We start from the raw sequence: 19,774 nt of genomic DNA on the forward strand, positions 1-19,774 counted from the left end.
AAGTAAAAGCCAGAGAGAATTACAGGCAGTCCTCAACTTACAACCACAATTAAGGGGTGTGCATAAGTGCACCATCGTGCCTCCGGTCGGTCCCTGTCCTATTGTCCCCATTTAATTGTACCTATTTTCTGTGTATTCTTACTCATGTTTATATTTATACCTACTATTTTGTAAGCAACTGACAAATCAAATAAATAATAAATAAATAAAATAGAGCCCAAAATTTATGTTGCTAAATGAGAAATTTGTTAAGTGAGTTTTGCTCCATTGTATGACTTTTCTCACTACATTTGTTAAGTGAATCACTTCAGTTAGTAACACGGTTGTTAAATGAATCTGGTTTCCCCATTTACTTTTCTTGTCAGAAAGTCGCAAAAGGGGATCACATATCTCTGAGACACTGCAACTGTCATAAATGTCAGTCAGTTGTCAAGAATCCAAATGTAAATCATGTGACCATGGGGATGTTGCAACGATCGTAAGTATGAAAGCAGAGGTGGTATTCAGCAGGTTCTGACCAGTTCTGGGGAACCGGTAGCAGAAATGTTGAGTAGTTCAGAGAACCAGCAAATACCACCTCTGACTGGACAATTTACAGTATCCTTCCCCTGCCATGCCCACCAAGCCACGCCCACAGAACCAGTAGTAGAAATTTTTGAATCCCACCACTGTGTGAAAGTAACTTTTTTTTAGTGCAGTTGTAGCTTCAAATGGTCAATAAATAAACTATTGTAAGTCAAGGGCTACCTGTACAATTAATATTTCACATTGAGAAGAAGCTCTAAAATTTTGGACCTGATTATTTGAGAGTATGAATGTCCCCTTATGAATCTGCTCAAGCTTGCTAGAATGGGCTCAATATCCATTATGTTCTTTTCAGTGATGAATCAACATCTACCTCATCAAAGAAATCCCCCTTGCTTCATCTTGATTTAAGTGGCCCACTTCGGCTATATTCCATATCGAGGGCTATAGCTGCTGCTATTTTAATGATATGTTTCTAAATTGCATCATTTTGCCTAGATTTAATTTTTATTTTAGAACATGTTTTGTAAGCTGCCCCGTGGGAAAGCTTTGTCTTGAAAGACAGTATATACGGCTATTTTAAACCCATAAACATGTATCTGGCTGTTGAAGAATGTTTTAATTGGTGTTTGTTTGCACATATGCTCCCTCAATCCTAGAGAGAGCTAAAGTACTCTAAATTAGGATTTTGAAGAATAAAACAGATCAAGAAATGTATTTCTTTGCTTCAGTAAGACTGACATTCTGTAGATCTGACATTTTGAAACGATGCACCTGCCCATTTCTGAAGGAAGCACATCTGCCCGATTTAATCCTTAGTCCAGATCAGTTTTACAAAAGCTCATAAATCAGCACGAACCATTACTCTTGAAACGCAAACCGTTTGAACTCGTAATTTGCGCATCTCCAGCTCAACTCTTAATGTTCTCTGCTCTGGGCACCAAACACTGAGAATTTATCTGGCAGCAAAAAAGGAGTAATGAGTTGTTGTTGCTGTGCTTCCCCTCCCCTCCCTCTTTTCTCTTCTCTTTCCTTTCCTCCCATTCTCATTTTTGCCTTTTGTATGACTTTTAATTCATGGAGAAACCTGATCATTTTACATGTCAGTGAAACTTTGCTGTTATTAATCAGCAACTTCTTTAATGGGCGGAAAAAAACATAATCTACAGGATCGCCTCTCCCTGAGGCAATCTGCCTATCTCACCAAAGTAGATAGGGATGGTAGTAGGATGCATTAAACACGGCAATCGTGCCAGTCACCAGAAATACGCCTTTTCCATTGCTATCGCTGCCCTATTGAGATACCACAGCACCCTCCCCCACTTAAACTGCAGAGAGCACTTAAGACCTGGCTCTCCCCCACGATGGTTGGGACTTAGTGTGGTCACAGTAGGAAAAAAAACACATTGGGAGTTGCATAAAGGAAGTGTAACTGTGGCAGTTGGTCTTTTGGTTTCTGGCTTTTTGATTCCCCCCCACCTTTACTGTTGCATACATTGCTTTTATTGGGATTAGTTTTGCTCTAAGATTGGAGGCTCTACAAATGTTGTAAGTAAAAAAAATAAAACTTAAAGCAACATTCTCAGCACACTAGAAATGTCTGTCACGCAAAGGCAAAAAAGAAAGCTCATTTTTCGTATTCATTTCCTAGAAACGTAAAACGTACAGTAATCCAATTGCCAAGGAGTGAATTCTAGTCAGAATAACGGGGTTTCGTCCCATCTGGGAATATGTAAAAGGGTAGAGACTTCGTGTCTGTTCATTTTTCTGCTACTGAAATACATGATTCAAATTTTCTCTTTGAATCTTGGCCACAACCACAGATTTTAATAATGCTTAGTAAGGTTTACAGTTCACTGTGCATATGATCTGTGAAATGCTTTGGCATGAGAAAGGTTTTTTTTTTTTTAATTACAGGGTGGGGGATTTTATTCAATTGAAAGAAATTTGGACTGAATTTTGGCTGCTTCCTTTGAAACATTCTCTTCCAACAGTTTTTTTTTGGGGGGGGGGGCAGGGTGGGTGGGAGGATGTTGGAGAATAGTTGAACAGGAGCTTCTTCTCCCCAGGAGTTCCAAAACCCATTAGGAAGGACCACCGCAAGGATTTTCTTCTTTTTAAAAAACCCTTTGTGTGAAATTGTACAACTGAGGGGAGTGCCCCCTGTCCTTGTAAAGTGCGGGGGAGGAAGGGGGAATGAGAATCTATACAGCACCAGAAAAACATTATTTTCTTTATAAGACTTTATCCACTTCAAACGAAGAATAAAATGTAAGAAAAACTGGGGGAAAAAATGAAGAGGAAGAAAACGCCAGGAAGGGAACAGGTTTTCAGAGCTCAGGAATGGGGGAAAAAAAGTAATTTCCCATTTCTTCCGTACAGATACAAAAATATAAGACACAAGACGCAAGTCATCTCTTACTCTTAAGATTAAAGTACCACAAAGACAGTCTTGAATCAAAGCCCACAAGCTGTTGGAAAAGCGGGGCGCCGGTGGGGGGGGGAGGGGGAGGAAAGAGAAGGATCACGTGATAGGAGAAGAAAAACGCGGGAGCAGAGCGAAGAGAGCGAGCAGTGTCAGGAGGGAAGGTGCCGGGGAAGGCAGGCGCTCGGCAGCAACAGTAGCACTGAGGAGGCGGAGCTGAGACTCCGAAGTCGGTTTCTTCTCCGCGAGCCTAAGAAGGAGCGGATCCGAAAGAGGGAGATCCCGGGACTGCTGCAATTTGAAGCTCGTTTCCTTTTTGTAAGCGCCCCGCAGGCGGGCAGGGGAGAAGGGTCGCAGCCATGCCTCCCCACGGGGGCTCTCGGGCGGCGCGGCTCGGTCCGGCGCGGCTCTAGTGAGCGCTCTCCTATGGGGGATCCCGCCGAGTAGCAGCGCTCCCTCCCAGCCCCATTGCCGAGGTCCCGTGCCCCGATGGAGCCGGAAGAAAAGAAGATCTCGGTGTGGATTTGCCAGGAGGAGAAGTTGATCTCGGGCCTCACCAAACGCACCACTTGCTCGGATGTGGTGCGGGTCCTTTTGGAGGAGAGCAGGCAGCGGCGCAGGCGGCGGCAGCAGCAACAGCCGCTGCAGCTGCAGCAGGCATCGCTGCAGGAGTGCGGCGGGGGGATGTTGTCGGGGCTCCCGCAGTCTTACTGCATCGTGGAGAAGTGGCGGGGCTTTGAGAGGATCCTGCCCAACAAGACCAAGATCCTGAGGCTCTGGGCGGCCTGGGGAGACGAGCAGGAGAACGTGCGCTTCGTGCTGGTGCGCAGCGAGGCGTCCTTGCCCAACACCGGACCCAGGAGCGCCGAAGCCAGGGTGGTGCCCAGCAGGGACAGCCCGGGATGCCACGGCTTGGGGGTTACAGCCCGGGCCAGCCTGGCTTTGAGCCAGGAACGGCAGAGGCGCGTGGTGAGGAAAGCCTTCCGCAAGCTGGCCAAGATCAACAAGAGGAAGGGGCAGCCGCAGCTCGAGGAGCCGCCGGCCAAGGAAGCCCCGGAAGCCCCGGCGGGAGAAAGGATGGAGACTCTGGTGCATCTGGTCCTTTCGCAGGACCACACCATCCGGCAACAGATCAAGCGGCTCCGCGACTTAGACCGGGAGATCGACCGCTACGAGGCGAGGATTCATTTCGACCGCATGAAGCGCCACGGAGTCAACTACGTGCAGGACACTTACTTGGTCGGGGAAGAGCCGGAGCCCCCCGCGGGAGAGCAGGAGCTGAAGTCTCCCGCAGGGGCGGCCCCGGCAGCGGCCCCGGCAGAGGCGGGGGAGTTAGAGAAGCCGGCGGCCGGCGGCGAGGACTTGGAGGAGTACGCGTGGAAGTGCGAGCAGGTGGCTCGGGTGCAGGAGCAGTGGCGCCGCCAGGAGGAGCTGATCGAGCATTTGGCCGGCGAGATCCAGGAGGAGCTCAACGAGCGCTGGATGAGGCGGCGCCGGGATGAGCTGGCGGCCGCCAAGGGCTCCAGCGCCAGCCTCTCCGAGACGGACTGCAACACCACCGAGCTGAGCGGCGGTGGCGGCGAGCTCCACGTGGAGCAGGAGCGCGTCAAGACGCAGCTGAGCACCAGCCTCTACATCGGGCTGCGCCTCAACACGGATTTGGACGCCGTGAAGTCGGACCTGGAATTTACGCAGCGCGCCTGGGCCGATAAAGAGCGGGAATTGCAGCGCCTGCTCGATTCCCTGGAGTCCTTACACGTGGAAGGGGAGGGGGAGGGGGAAGAGGAGGAGGAGGAAACGGCTGTGGCAGACGAGGACGAGCGACGGGGCCTCCCTTTCAACCCGGGCGACGAGCTGCCCTCCTCGGTCCCAATCACCTCGGGAGATTGGGGTGAGGAAGCCGCCCGGAGTTTGAGCAAAGACCGCGAGGATCGGGAAGACGAGGATTCCGACACGGGTTTAAGCTCTATGCACAGCCAAGACTCGGACTCGGTGCCTGTGTGTGAATCCCTCGTGTAGCACTTTCCTCCCGGCTCTCTCTCCTCCCGGGCTTTTCCTTCACATCATCTCAGGGACTGCAAAGCTGTGTGCCCCCCCCCCCTTCCGTTTTGACCTTCGGTGCACCAGTTTCCATCGGCGCAAAATGCTTGGATTAAAGAGTTCCTGCTTTTCCTCCCGTTTCTGATGTATTGCAATACATTATCATAATGCAGGATCCAATCTGGGTCGGCGACCGGGACCATGTTGATAGTTCATTACGCAGGCCGTTTCTGTTCAAATCATTAAATCCTGGAAAATATATCTATATTTGTACAAACAAACAAAAAGCTAGTTTTCTCCGTAATTTTTTTGAAAAAGTATTCCTTGTTTTGTTTATTTCAAACTTTTCAAATGAAGAAAAGCTGCCGTTTTTAATATTTAATTCTCTGAGGAAATACTGTTGGGGAAAATATATGATATTGTGTATATAAACCAAAGCACCCAACATGAGGGTTTGACACTGAAACTTGCTGAAACTAGTCAAGAATGGCAGATTTTGCTCTTGCTTTCTCACTCTTTAACTGCAAGTTGTTTTTTAAAGGATTGTTGGCAAATCCCTGAAACTTACTTTCCATTTTTTGGTTCTTTTACATCTGAGATATTTATTTTTAAATGGCTTTTAACCCTTACATTCACAATTGCAAATACAAGACAGTGTGCTTTGAAAGTTTTATTCATTCATTTGCTTTCTAATTCAGGAGTTTTCTAACTCCTTGGTCCTTTTGCAATTTGCTATGAAAGAGTTTGTGCCTCTGATCAAAATGAAACATATAGATGGAAGACACAGTAGCAAGAATTGAGATGATTAAAAACTTGTACTCAGGAATGCCTGCTGTCAGCTTGTTTGGAATAGATTCCAACAAATGTCTAAGTAACAAATTTATGTCTCAGATGCAAAAAAATCTCTTATGCACAGGTGTTCATGGGAATAATCCAGGTTTTTGTGGGGAGGGTGGGCAGGGTTATTTAAATGTTAACAATGAATCATAGGAAGTAAATAGGAATCATAGCAGTTATGCTTGTTTGGTTGTGTTCCTTAGAAAATGGGGAATGAAATGCAGGAGACCTAAGTTAATTTGCTCATAGCATATTAACAGTGTAAACCTGCGTGAGAGAATGCTGGTTGAGTGAGACTTTACATTCTAATTACATTGCACTGAAACTTTAAAAGTGACATGTGCTTTAATGCTTCTAGTATGCTTGATTTGCAGATTTACAGAAGCAGTATGCAGTGTGTTACAAATAAGATTGAATTTGTCTGCTTATGCTGAAGTCAGCATTGGGTAAGAGCTGTTCTACAAAGCCAGCTCCGGTGCTTTGTTTGTTGCTAGTTTTGAGCAAAGTTTTGGTGGCTAGAAAACGAATCTGAAGGGCAACATCTCCCAAATTGACATGTCTGTGTATTTTATTAAACTTTTCAAAAGGAAATAAGACTTTCAAACCATTTTAATTCCTACCCCATTTTAAAATGTCAAATTTGACAGTGAATGGAACGAATTTCACTGGTGGGAATGATGGAGATGGAAGAAATGTGATGCAACAAGAACAAATTAACTCTTCTGTGCACAAACACACAAACACAACACCATCTCAAGGCTAGTGGGGCTATTATAACTTTTTTTTTAACAGTCATGATTTAATTTCAGACCCTAAAAGAATCTGGCTGAACCAATGGCATTGTAATCGCTCATATTATGGATTTACTTCTAAGCAAAAGCAAACAATTGGAAGTTAAAAGAGGCATATACTATTTGTGTTGCTTTGTTTTTTAGATTACCTTTCTTGGGAACAGTAGGCAATTTTAATTCATCTGAATGTCAGTCAGGGAAGAAAGTTGACAACTTGTTTTTCCATTCTGCTTTTAAAAGTGTGTATCAAGAGCATTGTAAAAGAGGATCAGAATCAGATTCTACCAATGGATACTTAGACCTAAATTTAATGGGATAGCATTGTATGTTGAGCTCCTTGTAGAAATGAAGAAGATTGGCTATGTATAGGACAGCAAATAAGTCCGTAGTAATCAGTCTTGGCAAGAGATGAAAGAGTGCCATCGGTATATCAATTTGCCTTTCTCAAGCAAAATCATATTTTCATCTATTGCATAATTGCACTGCTATTTTCTTCTATGTCTTTTGGGTCAGTTATTGAAAAATGGATACAAAATGGTAGAACACAGGCCAGTTATTAAATGAATCACATTATCTGGGAGAAATTCCCTGAATTGGGGGCAAAGTGTTTGATGCAATAAAAGCAACCGGTATTTGGAAAGAAAGGGAGGAATCTTGTATTTCAAATCAGGAGGAAAAAAACTGCACTGACCAAGATGCGCTGCAAGAAAATACTTTTCCAGTCAAAATTTAGCAGTTTGTTATTTTACCTAAGTGACAGTCTGATCCTATGCATTCCTGTTTCAAAAATAAATCTGGGTATTACTGTCAGATAAACATTTTACCTGTATGCAACGTTAATCATCCTTTGGTCCTGAACATTTGCTAAAAATGTACTGTATATTTTCTATACTGAACCTGATGGTAGGAAGCTATTCCTACTGTTTAAAGAACACAGATTTGAGAAAATGACGACTCAAAACCTTATTTGCAATAACACTGGATTATTTATGGAATAAAAAAGACATATTTTTCACAGAGGGTTGATCTGTCATTTGTATACCAATTAAGCAGGTCTTGATGGTAAATTACCAATTGGAATGAGTAGAAATCCTGTTAGCCCCACTACATGCACAAGTATATATGCACTTACTATAAAGGCAGTGGAAGATGACAGAAAAATTGTATGGCAAAACTGAAAGGGGCACCCATAAAAGACACTGTACTGATAAAAGATGACTGAAATGCATCAGTTGGGAAAACAGCAAAATTTTAAACTATTGGGAAACTTTTGACTGAGAGAACACCACACAATGTAGGATAGGGTTAATAAAGTTTGGGGCAGAACATTCTTCCTTTGCATAATCATGGGATGCTGCAAACAACTATAAATCCAGACAAGTTGCTGAGCACCAGAAATGTGGTCACGTGTCCATGGGGAGGGCAGCTCTTGGAACTTCCGGAGTCAGCTTGTAGGTATGTTTTAGGGAGGAGCTGTTTTAACGTGAAATGGTTGTAAGTGACTGATCATGCAGTTGTGGTCTATGTGCAGTTGCTTTAAACCACATTGGCACATGGACATCACCAAATGCACAATAGTGGAATCAGGTCTAGTACACAAACTGTTGAACACGGGCACAAGGACACTTCCAAGCACAGATTATGGAAGAGGCAGGTTGGTGTGGGGTATATAGGTTACATTAAAATTAAAGCAAGTAGGTGTTGCCCTTAAGACTTAATCTAGAAAACAAGAGAATATAAAATCAATCTAAGGAACGATCAACTATGCAAAGGCAACCTGCTAGTTGAATGTAATCAAGGCTTAAGAACTCATGATCAGCAAACGTATATTTTGAACATGGGATGTGAGTGGGATGATGGAACTAAAGATATTTGGAAAGACTAAGAGAAGTAAAAAAAAGGGGGGCGGGGGTGACAGAGTTGATAAGCACTTGGAAAAGCTACAGGTGGTCACTAGGGACAAGTTGAGATGATGGACACTTCTCCATAAGGCTGCCAATGGTCAAGCCAGACTTCACGGCACCCAGCTAACTAAATGTTACAAAACAAGTTCATGCTGTTTCATCAACACAATCTAATAATGTTCCATTAGAGATTGTTTGGATTCATTAAGGTGTCAGGCTCTATAATTTTATAGAGCTTGCAAACAATGCATTTACCAGGGCTGAGTGACTTTTGAAAGTAAGTTCATTGAATTAGGTTTTTGAAAAGGCTAACTGATTAAAGCATCTTCTAATTAGCCATTGGGCAGTAGAATTTCAAATTCACTTGGCACAACTGATAATGCTCTCACGCATACGCCCACACCCAAATAAGGAGAGGAAGAACAAATTAATGATATCTAGGAGAACAACGGGTAAAATTAAAATTGAACATAATGATAAAACATGTCAAATAGGAGTAAAAGTAGCCCTGTAAATACAGTTGCTTAGCAGATTGGCACTGGGAGCCTGTCCTGAAATCCTGGTTTTCTTTTGTAGCTCTTGATTAAAACTTCACAGCATTTTTGGCACGAGGTAATTATAAAAACAACAAACTAAGAGACACTAAGGTGAACTCTGGATTAGCAGGTGTGAGATCAGTATGAAATCTGCTGCTGTGAGAATGGAATTGCTGAGGTGTTTTTTTTCTCTCTGGTTCCATCACAGAAACCAGAGCAAAACTGGTGCCTTCTTGGCAACCTTTTGGCTGTGGAGTGTCCTTGACTCATCCCACCTCCCAGTTCTTATTCCCTTCCTTTCTTCCCCACTTTTCTATGGTGACCGACCTGGAAGACTCTGAATAGATTGAGAGTTGGAATGCCTAAGTGTAAAACCAATATGCTCAAGTGGAAGCTTTGGGTGGATAACAACACACTGTATGAATATGGAGAAACACAGTACTTGGCCCATCTGCTGGTATGTTCAGCTGCTACCAGAAACATGTACCAATCATGACTTATTTTTGGCCACTGACAAAGCCAAGAAAGTGGCTTCATTCTGCAATTTGAAGTTTGATCTAGACCACAGGTGTCCGACTTGCTGTGTCATGTTGCCATCACTTGATGTATCGCCATGTTTTTTCCCTTTGCAGAGCTGGGATGGGTGTGGCCTGCATGTGACACTCCACCCCGCATGTCACCAGTTTGACACCCCTGATCTAGACACAGACACAGAAGAAGAAGAAGAATATACTCTATTTAGTTTCCTGGAGTGGGAGTTGAATTATGACATGACAGTGTGCAGGTCATCATTCTGATTCCATCTCAGTAGTAGATACTTTTGTGTATGCTTGTATGTATGTATGTATGTGTGTGCTTGTATGTATGTATGTATGCATGTGCACACTTTCAAGTCAGCATTGACCTCTAGTGAGTGCTTATATTTTCTTATTCTCATAGCAAGAACCTTTGGGGAATGATTTGCCATTGCCCCTTTCCTGGGACTGAGAGTGATTGACTCTAAGTTGCCCAGCTGGCTTTGTGCTTTAAAGCAGGACAAGAACTCACAGCCTCCTGGTTTTTAGCCTGCAGCCTCAACCGCTACATCAAACTGGCTCTTGGGTAATAATATATGCCTTTGCTCCTACAAAACACAGTTGAACATGTCTTTATGCATTCAATGTATGATCCATTTTCCTACTCAATATTGAAGATGGCTAAAATGATTAAAGTGCATGCAGATAAGACAAATACATGAACATTAATGCTAGCAATAACTAATATTTAAAAGCTTGGAAAAGGAGATGCATTTTATAGATTTTTTAGCTTGATTGATGCATTTTGCAGAAAGTGTAATTTTCAGATATTTTTCCAGAGGAGTCCCACATAGAACACATTGCAATTGTCAAAATGGGATGTAACTACATAATCCTGGATAATGACATAAGTGGACCTTAAATCACACTAGCTGTAGGTGTTCAGATTTAGTCCTCATCACAGCTGTCACTCATACATGTGGTGATGGCTAAGGGCCAAGGGGCACCCTAAACTGCAGTCTATTTGTACATTTTTTTAAAAAAAATGTCAACCACAATGACACTTTATTTTGCTGGAAAAGCATTTGCCAATGCCTTATTCTGGCATCATGTTCCTCCATAACCTATTATTTGCTTCTGAAGACGCAATTGATTATAACAGCATCTTCAGAAGCAAAGCAGAATTGGGGAGAAAAGAAAAATAAGTGACTTATGCTCCAAGAAGACAAATGTTAATATTCAGCATGCTTTAAAAAATGTATACGGATTTGCAGCCTGAGGATTTTTTTTAAAGGATTATATAAATCTACGAAGGACACTTCCATGCATTCCTATCAGTGGCTTCTCTAGCAAAGCGTCATTGAAAGATCCCTGCTGAAAAGCAACATAGCAGCCAGTTGTGAACCAGTTTCTGACAGCCCATCGTTGGGCACTGTGGGAAGCAAGAGGGATCTTTGGTTTACTCTTTTAGGGTTCCACTTCCAGTCCTCACATCTGTGTTATTCCATTTCACACATCACAGACCTTCTTTAGATAAATGAACAGCTTTTCTTTTCACTCTATACTTCTCATCATTCTATACTTTTAAAGAGCTGTGGTGGGTGGTGCAGTGATTAGAATAAAGTATTGCAGGCTAATTCTGCCAAATGCTGGCAGTTCGATCCTGACCAACTCAAGGTTGACAGCCTTCCATCCTTCCAAGGTTGGTAAAATGAGGACCCAGATTTTGGGGAGCAATAGACTGACTCTGTAAACCACTTAGAGAGGGCTGTAAAGCACTGTGGAGTGGTATATAAGTCTAAGTGCTATTGCTATATACACACAAAAAGACTTCTTTGGCATGCAAACATCAGAAAGAGTCTTTGTCTTTCTGCATAGCATTTCTGAAAAGGGCCACAAGGAATCCTCTAGCCAAATGTCCTTCTTGTCTAGTTGGCAATTTAAGCCTGATCCTGGGGGAGTAAAACCTGGCAATTCAAACCCACAATTTATGTGCAGGCTTCGTGGTCTCACAGTGCCAAAAAAGCAGGCAGAAAAGATCAAAGGACTTTTCGTGCTACACCATGATTATTATCTTTGTCAGATTTTCTTTCTTTGTTGGATCCCAGGGTCATATGAAAGAGAATAGGAAGTTTGGCTCAAAACCTGGCAAAGTATATTCTCCTCCTATCTCAGAATGACTATTACATTAAAGACTGCCATTTACAAACTGCTTATTTGATTGTGTTTATTACACTGGAAACAAAGGATCTAGTCCATCTGCTTATTTTTCATTATAGGAGAAGGTGGATTTATTTATTAATCCATTTTTCTATTTGTTTGATAATCAAGTCAATTTACAAATCCTTAAAAAAATCAATATAACCAGAATACAGATGCAAATCAAATTAAATTAAAAATTAAATATAATGATTAAAACTTGAGGAGTTATGCTTTTACCAACTTCTGAACATTGGGAAAATGGAAACCAAACATAACTCTCCAGGGAACATATTTGACAGCTTTGGAACTGCAGAGAAATTCCTCTCATGTAGACAGCCAAGGTATCTTCAAGGGAAAATCTCCTATTGATCGAAGTGATCTGGCAAGTTAGTGGCTCAGTGGCTTAATGACATTGGAGCTGGTCTCTGCTCTGGTGGTTTGGGTCCTACCAGTAGCATTGTGGGTGGGTGAGCTTTGGTCATTCGCCTCAACTTCGGCCCACCTCGTAGTTCAAAAGTATGTTCTGTGCAAGTAAATAAATAGGTACCACTTTGATGGGAAGATGCATTGGTACTCCATGCAAGCAGTCAGATTCCTGTCAGCTTGAACCTTCCATGTTGTGATGCCTGTTTAAGAGCAGTTCTAGGGAAGGAAGAGAGCTTTGAACGATGCTGCAGGAAGAGCCACTTGTCTTTCTTTCTGGTGCAAAGCTATCTAGGCCTCCTGTGGTGCACCTTGGGAAGTATGTCTCACAACAGAACTGGAAAACTGACAGCCAAACTATTATTTTACAATAGAATTGTCATCTCCTGACTAAGGAAAAAATACTATGGAGTCATATTCTTTCTTTCTCCCCTCCACCCTTTTGACCTTCAGTAAGAAAGACAAAAAAGTTGGAATAGTGGACCTGGAGAGAGCAGAAGAGAAGAGAAAGAACTGGAGAATATCACAAAATATAAAGATCTGCAAATAGAAACAGAGCAAACAGAAATAAAAAAATACAAGGAGCTGCAAGTGAAAGTTAGAATGATTGTGGCAGAAGTAAGCAAAGATAGTCCCAATAGTAATATGTGCCTTGGATGCAATCCCAAAACAACTGAAGCACCACTTGAACACCATCGGCATTGACAAGTTCACCTTCAGTCAATCGCAAAAAGTGACTTTACTTGGAACTTGAAACCCTGATTGCAATTGGTACAGAAAATAGATCTGGATGCATCTGGAGCTATAAAGGCAGTTTCTTAGTGAAATTGCTCAAAAATAGGACATTTAAGAGGGGTCTATAATTAGAAAGGTTTCCTGGGTCAAGGGAGGTCTTTTTCAGTAAAAAATTATTTACCTGCCTTGCTTAATCATGCTTGAGCAAGAGATACACATCTCTTGCTCAAGGAGGCATTAATCACCTCTCCTAACCTTGGGGCCAGTCCTAACCTGGCTTGTTTAAATAGCCAGGAAGGGCAAAAACTGAATAAACAAACAATGTAGAGCCTTGATTTATCCTGTTCACATCCTTGACATCCATAAGCTGCCCAGAAGAAATCCATATGAGCCTGACCCTAAAGTTAGCTATCTATTGTGTAATCTATTATAATACTGGACTCTAAACTGAGGTGACTCTAGTTGATTTTGACTGCAAATGTCAGCCTTGTGAGATGGTCCAGACAGGGAGCACGCCCAGATGAACTACTTTATTTTGAAGTTTTGTTAACAGAATCTTTCAAGTTTGAAAGTATATTTTCCTGTTACCTTTACAAACCAAGAAACTAGAGAGGTGTCTTCTGAAATGTTTGCCATTTTTACATTCCTTCTGTGGGTTAAGCTGTTACTTATCCAACCATTGCCCTGGCTGTGGCTCTTCCCCGGTCTCCCAACATCATTCCACATACCATTACAACAACAAATAATGAGAATTGTTCATAATGAGTCTTGTTGGTTGCAGCTCTCCTTTCCCAGGATCATAGCTGAGCTGTTTTACATAGACTCAGTAGAGGCAGAAAGTAGGACCTCTGTGTTGCTTCCACTACCGTGGAATAAGATCTTAAGTGGAGTTGAAAAAATGTTTGAAGAATTCCTTCATTTGAGTTCTAGTCTGTTGTCCATCCACTTCATTACTGTCAGCTTTCTGATAAAGCAAGGGGCCAATGAAAGAAGAGTGTGCTTAATTGATGTAGCATTAATGAGCAGAATCTCCAGGTTAGAGGATTTATCATTGTTGTCAACTTCTTTGGTTAATTTTCAACCTGAAAGGAAGAGAGGCCAATCACTGGTCTGCTGTCAGGCATGAAAGATCAGGCCACACATGAGGTTCCAATTAGGAATCTACTGAACTAGTCTTTATCACTAATTTGGTACTAAATAAGGGTCAATGGAATTCAAAGGAAATTGGACTCAGTCCTTTTGTGACTACATAGAGACTCTAGGCTGATTCCTCTTTTGACTCTGCTCCCAGGTTCTGTCACTCCTCCTACACTTGCCCTCTCTTCTCTGTAATGACAGATTGTAGACTCAGTCATTTCCAACTGCTATTATTACAGAAGTAATGGTAATCAGGTCTAACTCTAGTAATCATTTTCCAAGTAGCTCCTTTATACTCCCATATCATCAAGCAGCAAATTAATAAACAAATCTTCATCCCTTGAAGTGCTCTGTCATTGCATCATTGGGAAGACAAACAAGGCAGCCATTCTAAAGCAACATCCACATACATACAGTACCTTGGATTTCCCCTTTGGCAGGAACTCCTTTATTGGTGATCTTGCTGTCCCAAAGACATCTTCTTTAAACTAGCAAGCATAAGATGCAATATTTGGTTTTTGCTTGCATCCAAATTTATTGACTTGAAGCAAAAGGCCCAGTAATCCAAGAAGAAAAAGCAGGAGTCATCAAACATAAAATGGGACTAATGGAAAAAGAGGAACTAGCACAAAAAATTAAAAATGCTAAACAGAATTACTTTGAAGATGCAAATAAACTAGGCAGAAGGCTAGCCTATAAACTGAGAAAGGGAAGAGAATCAAGAAGGATTAATCAATTAATAAATGAAGAAGGACATGTTTGCTATGGAAATGAGAAGAAAAAAATCAATACAAAATTACTATGGAAAACTGTATTTTCAAGAGAATATTCAAGGAGAAAAAGTTAAGCAATACTTACAGAAAGTGAATTTTCCTCAGATACCTAAAGACATTGAAATAATGCTAGAAGAGAACATAACCATGATGGAACTAATGGAAGCTTTAAAAAAAACAGAATGTTGGGAAAGCACCAGGTTCAGATGGATTGCCAGCGGAATTTTACAAGACTTTCCAGGAAATGCTGAATCTCCATCTGTTAGAAGTTATGAATGAAATTATGTTAAAGAAAAGAATACCCAAAACATGGTTAGAAGCATATATTACACTTATACCAAAGGAGGATACAGACCTGCAACAAGTTAAAAATTATAGACCTATGTCCCTATCAGATTATAAAACCTTCGCTTCAATTTTGTCAGAAAGACTGAAAAGATACTTAAATAACCTTATTCATGTTGATCAAAATGGATTCCTGCCAAAGAGACAAATCAAAAACAATAATTCTGGACACTTTGGAATATTATGAGGCACATCCAGAAAAGCAAATGGCTTTGATGTTTCTAGATGCACAAAAAGCCTTTGACAATGTGAGTTGGCAATTTATGTTATTACAATTGGAACAAATGGGCTTTGGTAAAAAATTTATTCAAGCCATTGAAACGATATATTATGAGCAAACTTCAAAGATTATGATAAATGGAGAATTAACAGAATCTACAGATGTAAGAAAAGGGACAAGACAAGGTTGTCCACTGTCGCCTCTGCTGTTTGTGTTAACTTTGGAAGCGTTGAATAGGAATATTAGAGAAGATAAAGAAATAAAAGGAATGAAAATTAAAAATGAAGAGTATAAATTGCAAACTTTTGCAGATGATCTGGCATTCATACTAGAGGATCCATTGGAAACAGCACCTAAATTAATAGAAAAGATAGAAGAATATGGAAGAGTAGCATGTTTGAAAATAAATAAAGATGAAACAAAGATATTAACAAAAAATATGTTAGCAAGACGAAAGAAAGAGTTGGAAGAAGTTTTAGAAATACAGGTCACAAATAAGGTTAACTATTTAGGGTTACACATTACACCAAGATGTAGCACACTGAAGGAGGACAATTATATTAAACTTAAACAGCAGATTGCGACAGATCTGGCAAAATGGGAAAATTTACAAATATCACTGATTGGGAGAATATCTACAGTTAAGATGAATGTATTGCCTAGAATTGTGTATTTATTCCACAGAATTCCAGTCCAACTCGGGAAAGAGTTTTTTGAAGACCAAAACAGAACTGTGTTGAAATATATTTGGCAGTGAAAGAAAGCAAGAATAAAACTTAAACTGCTACAAGATACAAAAATAAGAGGAGGGTTTGCCTTGCCTAACTGGGAGCTATATTACCAGGTGACAAGTTTGATGTGGGTAAAGGAATGGATAACATTAAGAAATACTAGACTATTGACTTTAGAAGGGCATGACCTGCTTCTAGGATGGCATGCTTTCCTTTGGTATAAGGGAACTAAAACACAGGGGTACTTTAGAAGACATTATATTCGTGGGGCACTGTTTTTGAACTGGGAGAAGACAAAAAGACAATATTATTTTAAAATTCCATTATGTATATCTACTATTGAAGCTTTTTACTATCCAGTAATATATAAAAAGGAACAAACAGTTAGATATGGTGAGATACTGAATGAAAAGGGTGAACTTAAATCTATGCAAGCGTTGGAAGAACAAGGTATAAAAATGAATCGGTTTTCATATTTGCAAGTACAATCTAGATTTGATAAAGATTTTAAAACAGAAGGTATTTATGATAAGTTGACTGATTTAGATAAAATTTTGATGGGTACTGATGAAAAGGTAATTTAAAAACTTTATGGACATTTATTAGAATTTAAACTGGAAGAAGAACAAGTTAAAGAAACGATGATTGCTTGGGGGAAAATTTTTAGATATGGGATTGATTTAGAGAAGTGGCAAAAATTGTGGTCTCAAAATTATAAAATGACAATGTCAACTGCATATAAAGAAAATTTGTATAAGATGTTTTACAGATGGCATCTATCCCCGACAAGAATTGAGAGAATGTTTAAGAATAAATCGGATAAATGTTGGAAATGTCATCAGACACCTGGCTCATATTACCATATGTGGTGGACGTACTTGGATGCAAAAAAATATTGGACTAAAATCCACACATGGTTGGAAAAAAATGATAAAATGACACATAGACTTTAAACCAGAGAATTTTTTTTGTTGGGAATTATACTGGAAATATATAATAAAGAATTGAAGTATTTGATTGTAAATATTTTAACAGCAGCTAGAATTGTGTTTCCTAAGAATTGGAAAAATGATAAAATACCTATGCAGGAGGAAGTTATTAAAAAAATTATGGACTGTGCTGAAATGAGTAAATTGACATTTGAAATTAGAGAACAAGAAGATAAACAATTTTATATGATATGGGATTTATTTTATCAATGGCTGGACAAAAAGACATGGTAATGTAATAGATTTGATGACTTCGTAATAGGTTTAATAGATAGATATAAAATATAATATAGACATATATAACCATTGGATGAAAGTATAACATAAATTTTAAAATAAAATTTGAAATATCTTATATGAAGTGATAGAATAAATAGTTTGGTCATGGATGATTAATAATTGATAAATATATAAGCATATGTTAGCTTGATAATGTGGAAATTTATATAAATTGAGAAATGATTACAAAAGGATAGCACAAAAGATTTGTAACCAACTGACACACTGTATGTATATAAGATGGAAGATGGTTTTTATGTTTTTATGTTTTGTTTGTATATGTTTATTTTAAAAAATAAAAACTTTTTTTTTAAAAAAAAAGCAGGAGTCATCTATAATGCACAGTGCAAAGACTATAACAGCCACTACTGTAACTAGGACAGGCAGGCAGAAAATTAGCAGAGTGCATCTATGAACACCAACTATCTTTCAGTAGACACAATGAAAATTTCTTAATCTTACATGGACAGAGTCAATCATAGTTTCAACTGAGAAGCAGTGAGCATCCTAGACCAAGCCAAATAAAAAAATAATAAAAATTAAAAAATTAAAAAAAATAGCAAAACTGCTTGTGAATTCCTGGAAGCTTGGCAATGAGACAAATCAACCATCAATATACATGTAGAAACAAACCATATTTATTCAAGAGGGAAAAAATGTTAAGAAGGATACAAAAAGACCAGATCATATCCTTCCCAGCAGCCTATATCCAGATAAGCAGAGATTAACATCAGGAAAACCATCAAATAGAAAACAATACCCAAATGAAGGAACTACCACACCCTCAACAAAACAGGCAAGACAAACCCACTTCCTTCTAGCATTGATGATATTACCTAGTGAGGTAATGAAATGTCTGCAAGCAAACAACCAAGCTTATAGAGCCCCAAGGACTCCACAATTCGAGCCTGAGCTATATATGTTCCATTTTACTGGAATTTAGCTCTTGTATACATTGTGGCCCTCAGCTATTTGTATTCTATGTGTATGACACCTGGAAATTTATTTATTAATTGGATTTTTTATCCTACCTTTACACTTTTACAAGTAAGTAAAGGCAATATACCTAATATTCCTATCACCTCCTATTATCCCCATAGCAACAACCCAGTGTGTGTGTATGTGTATAATGTATATATGAAAAAAGTATCAGCGTTTTACCATTTTTTACATCACTTGAGCTAGAAGGGGAAAGTGACAAAATTCTTGTAAATTTTACTTAGTTAACAAAATCTTATCTTGGACTATTCCATCAATAAGTTTGCTTTTAAAAAGTCCTCTTTTCCCTGATTTGTGAATGAACAACAAAACAGCTTCTTCTTTGTTGTATTTTTTTTTAAGTCAGTAGAGATCACTGGCTAGTGACCAGAAGGATTGGAGCATTTGCACCATAGGCCATAGTAGCCAGCTTCATGCAGGAGTTTTCAAGGAACTGAAACACCACACACAAACCAAGACAATGCAACTTGAGCCAGAAGAAATAGAAGGACTACTGTTGATGCAGAACCAGGAAGCATGGTTGGAGGTTCCGTTAACTGATAGTGGGCAGGGGGATTAAGTTAAATTTCATGTGTTTCTGGTTCCAGAAATGGTAGACAGCTGATGCACAAAACTGGGATAAGCTGGCAATGTGCTACTTTCCTGATTCTGCAAAAAAATGAAAATAATGCTAATTTCCCCACATCCCCTTTTTGTGGGATGTGGGAAAACAAAAGAAATATATAAGGAGGTAGAACATAAACATAAAAGGGGAAAATTAATTGAATGTCCTCGCTTCCATACTTCCAAGACTACGCACATTGTCCTTGCTGTTAAAAAACAAAAATCCAACCAAAAACTGAAGAGCTCCATTGGAAACTTGTTTTAGCATTTTATGTGATTTTTAAAAATTCTTGTTCTCTATTTATGCCATTCAAACAGGGATTCAGCCCTAGATTTATAATGGAAATAGGGTAGATCCAGGGGTGGGATTCTACCAGTTCACATCTATTTGCTAGAACCAGTTGTTAACATTCTAAGCAGTTTGGAGAACCAGTTGTTAGAAGAAATTACTGGCCTAATCTTGTAAGGAAGGCAGGAAGGAAACTTTCTGGTGTTGCTTACAGAAACTGCCTCTCCGTTAACCCTTATTACATTCTTGGCAGGACTAGACTTCCTGTCTCAGGAACCTCTCTGGAGTTCTTTTCCCCTCCTTTACTGATACTTTGCTTGTGTGGAGTGACCATTCAAAGTTACAATGGCATTGAAAAAAGTGACTTATGACCATTTTTCACACTTACAACTGTTGCAGCATCCCCACAGTCATGAGAGGCCAGGCGAGGAGATGCGTGCCTCGATGTGAGTGATATTGAGTTGGCCACTAATAAT

General features: G+C 40.1%; 1 protein-coding gene across 1 annotated transcript; it reads left to right on the forward strand.

Moving 5' to 3' along the window:
• The first annotated feature begins 3,104 nt into the window (after window positions 1-3,104).
• On the forward strand, window positions 3,105-7,635 carry RASSF10 (Ras association domain family member 10). Its single transcript, XM_087921113.1, has one exon. It carries the CDS (start codon window positions 3,440-3,442, stop codon window positions 4,967-4,969), a length of 1,530 nt encoding a protein of 509 aa, XP_087777239.1. The 5' UTR covers window positions 3,105-3,439; the 3' UTR covers window positions 4,970-7,635.
• The last annotated feature ends 12,139 nt before the right edge of the window (window positions 7,636-19,774 follow it).

This window comes from Pseudonaja textilis, chromosome 1, assembly GCF_049901715.1.
Source record: "Pseudonaja textilis isolate UNSWEBS1 chromosome 1, rPseTex1.2, whole genome shotgun sequence".
Taxonomy (NCBI): domain Eukaryota; kingdom Metazoa; phylum Chordata; class Lepidosauria; order Squamata; family Elapidae; genus Pseudonaja; species Pseudonaja textilis.

Excerpts from the sequence above, each read along its gene's own strand:
- RASSF10 (XM_087921113.1), top strand. The coding sequence starts at position 3,440 with ATGGAGCCGGAAGAAAAGAAGATCTCGGTGTGGATTTGCCAGGAGGAG.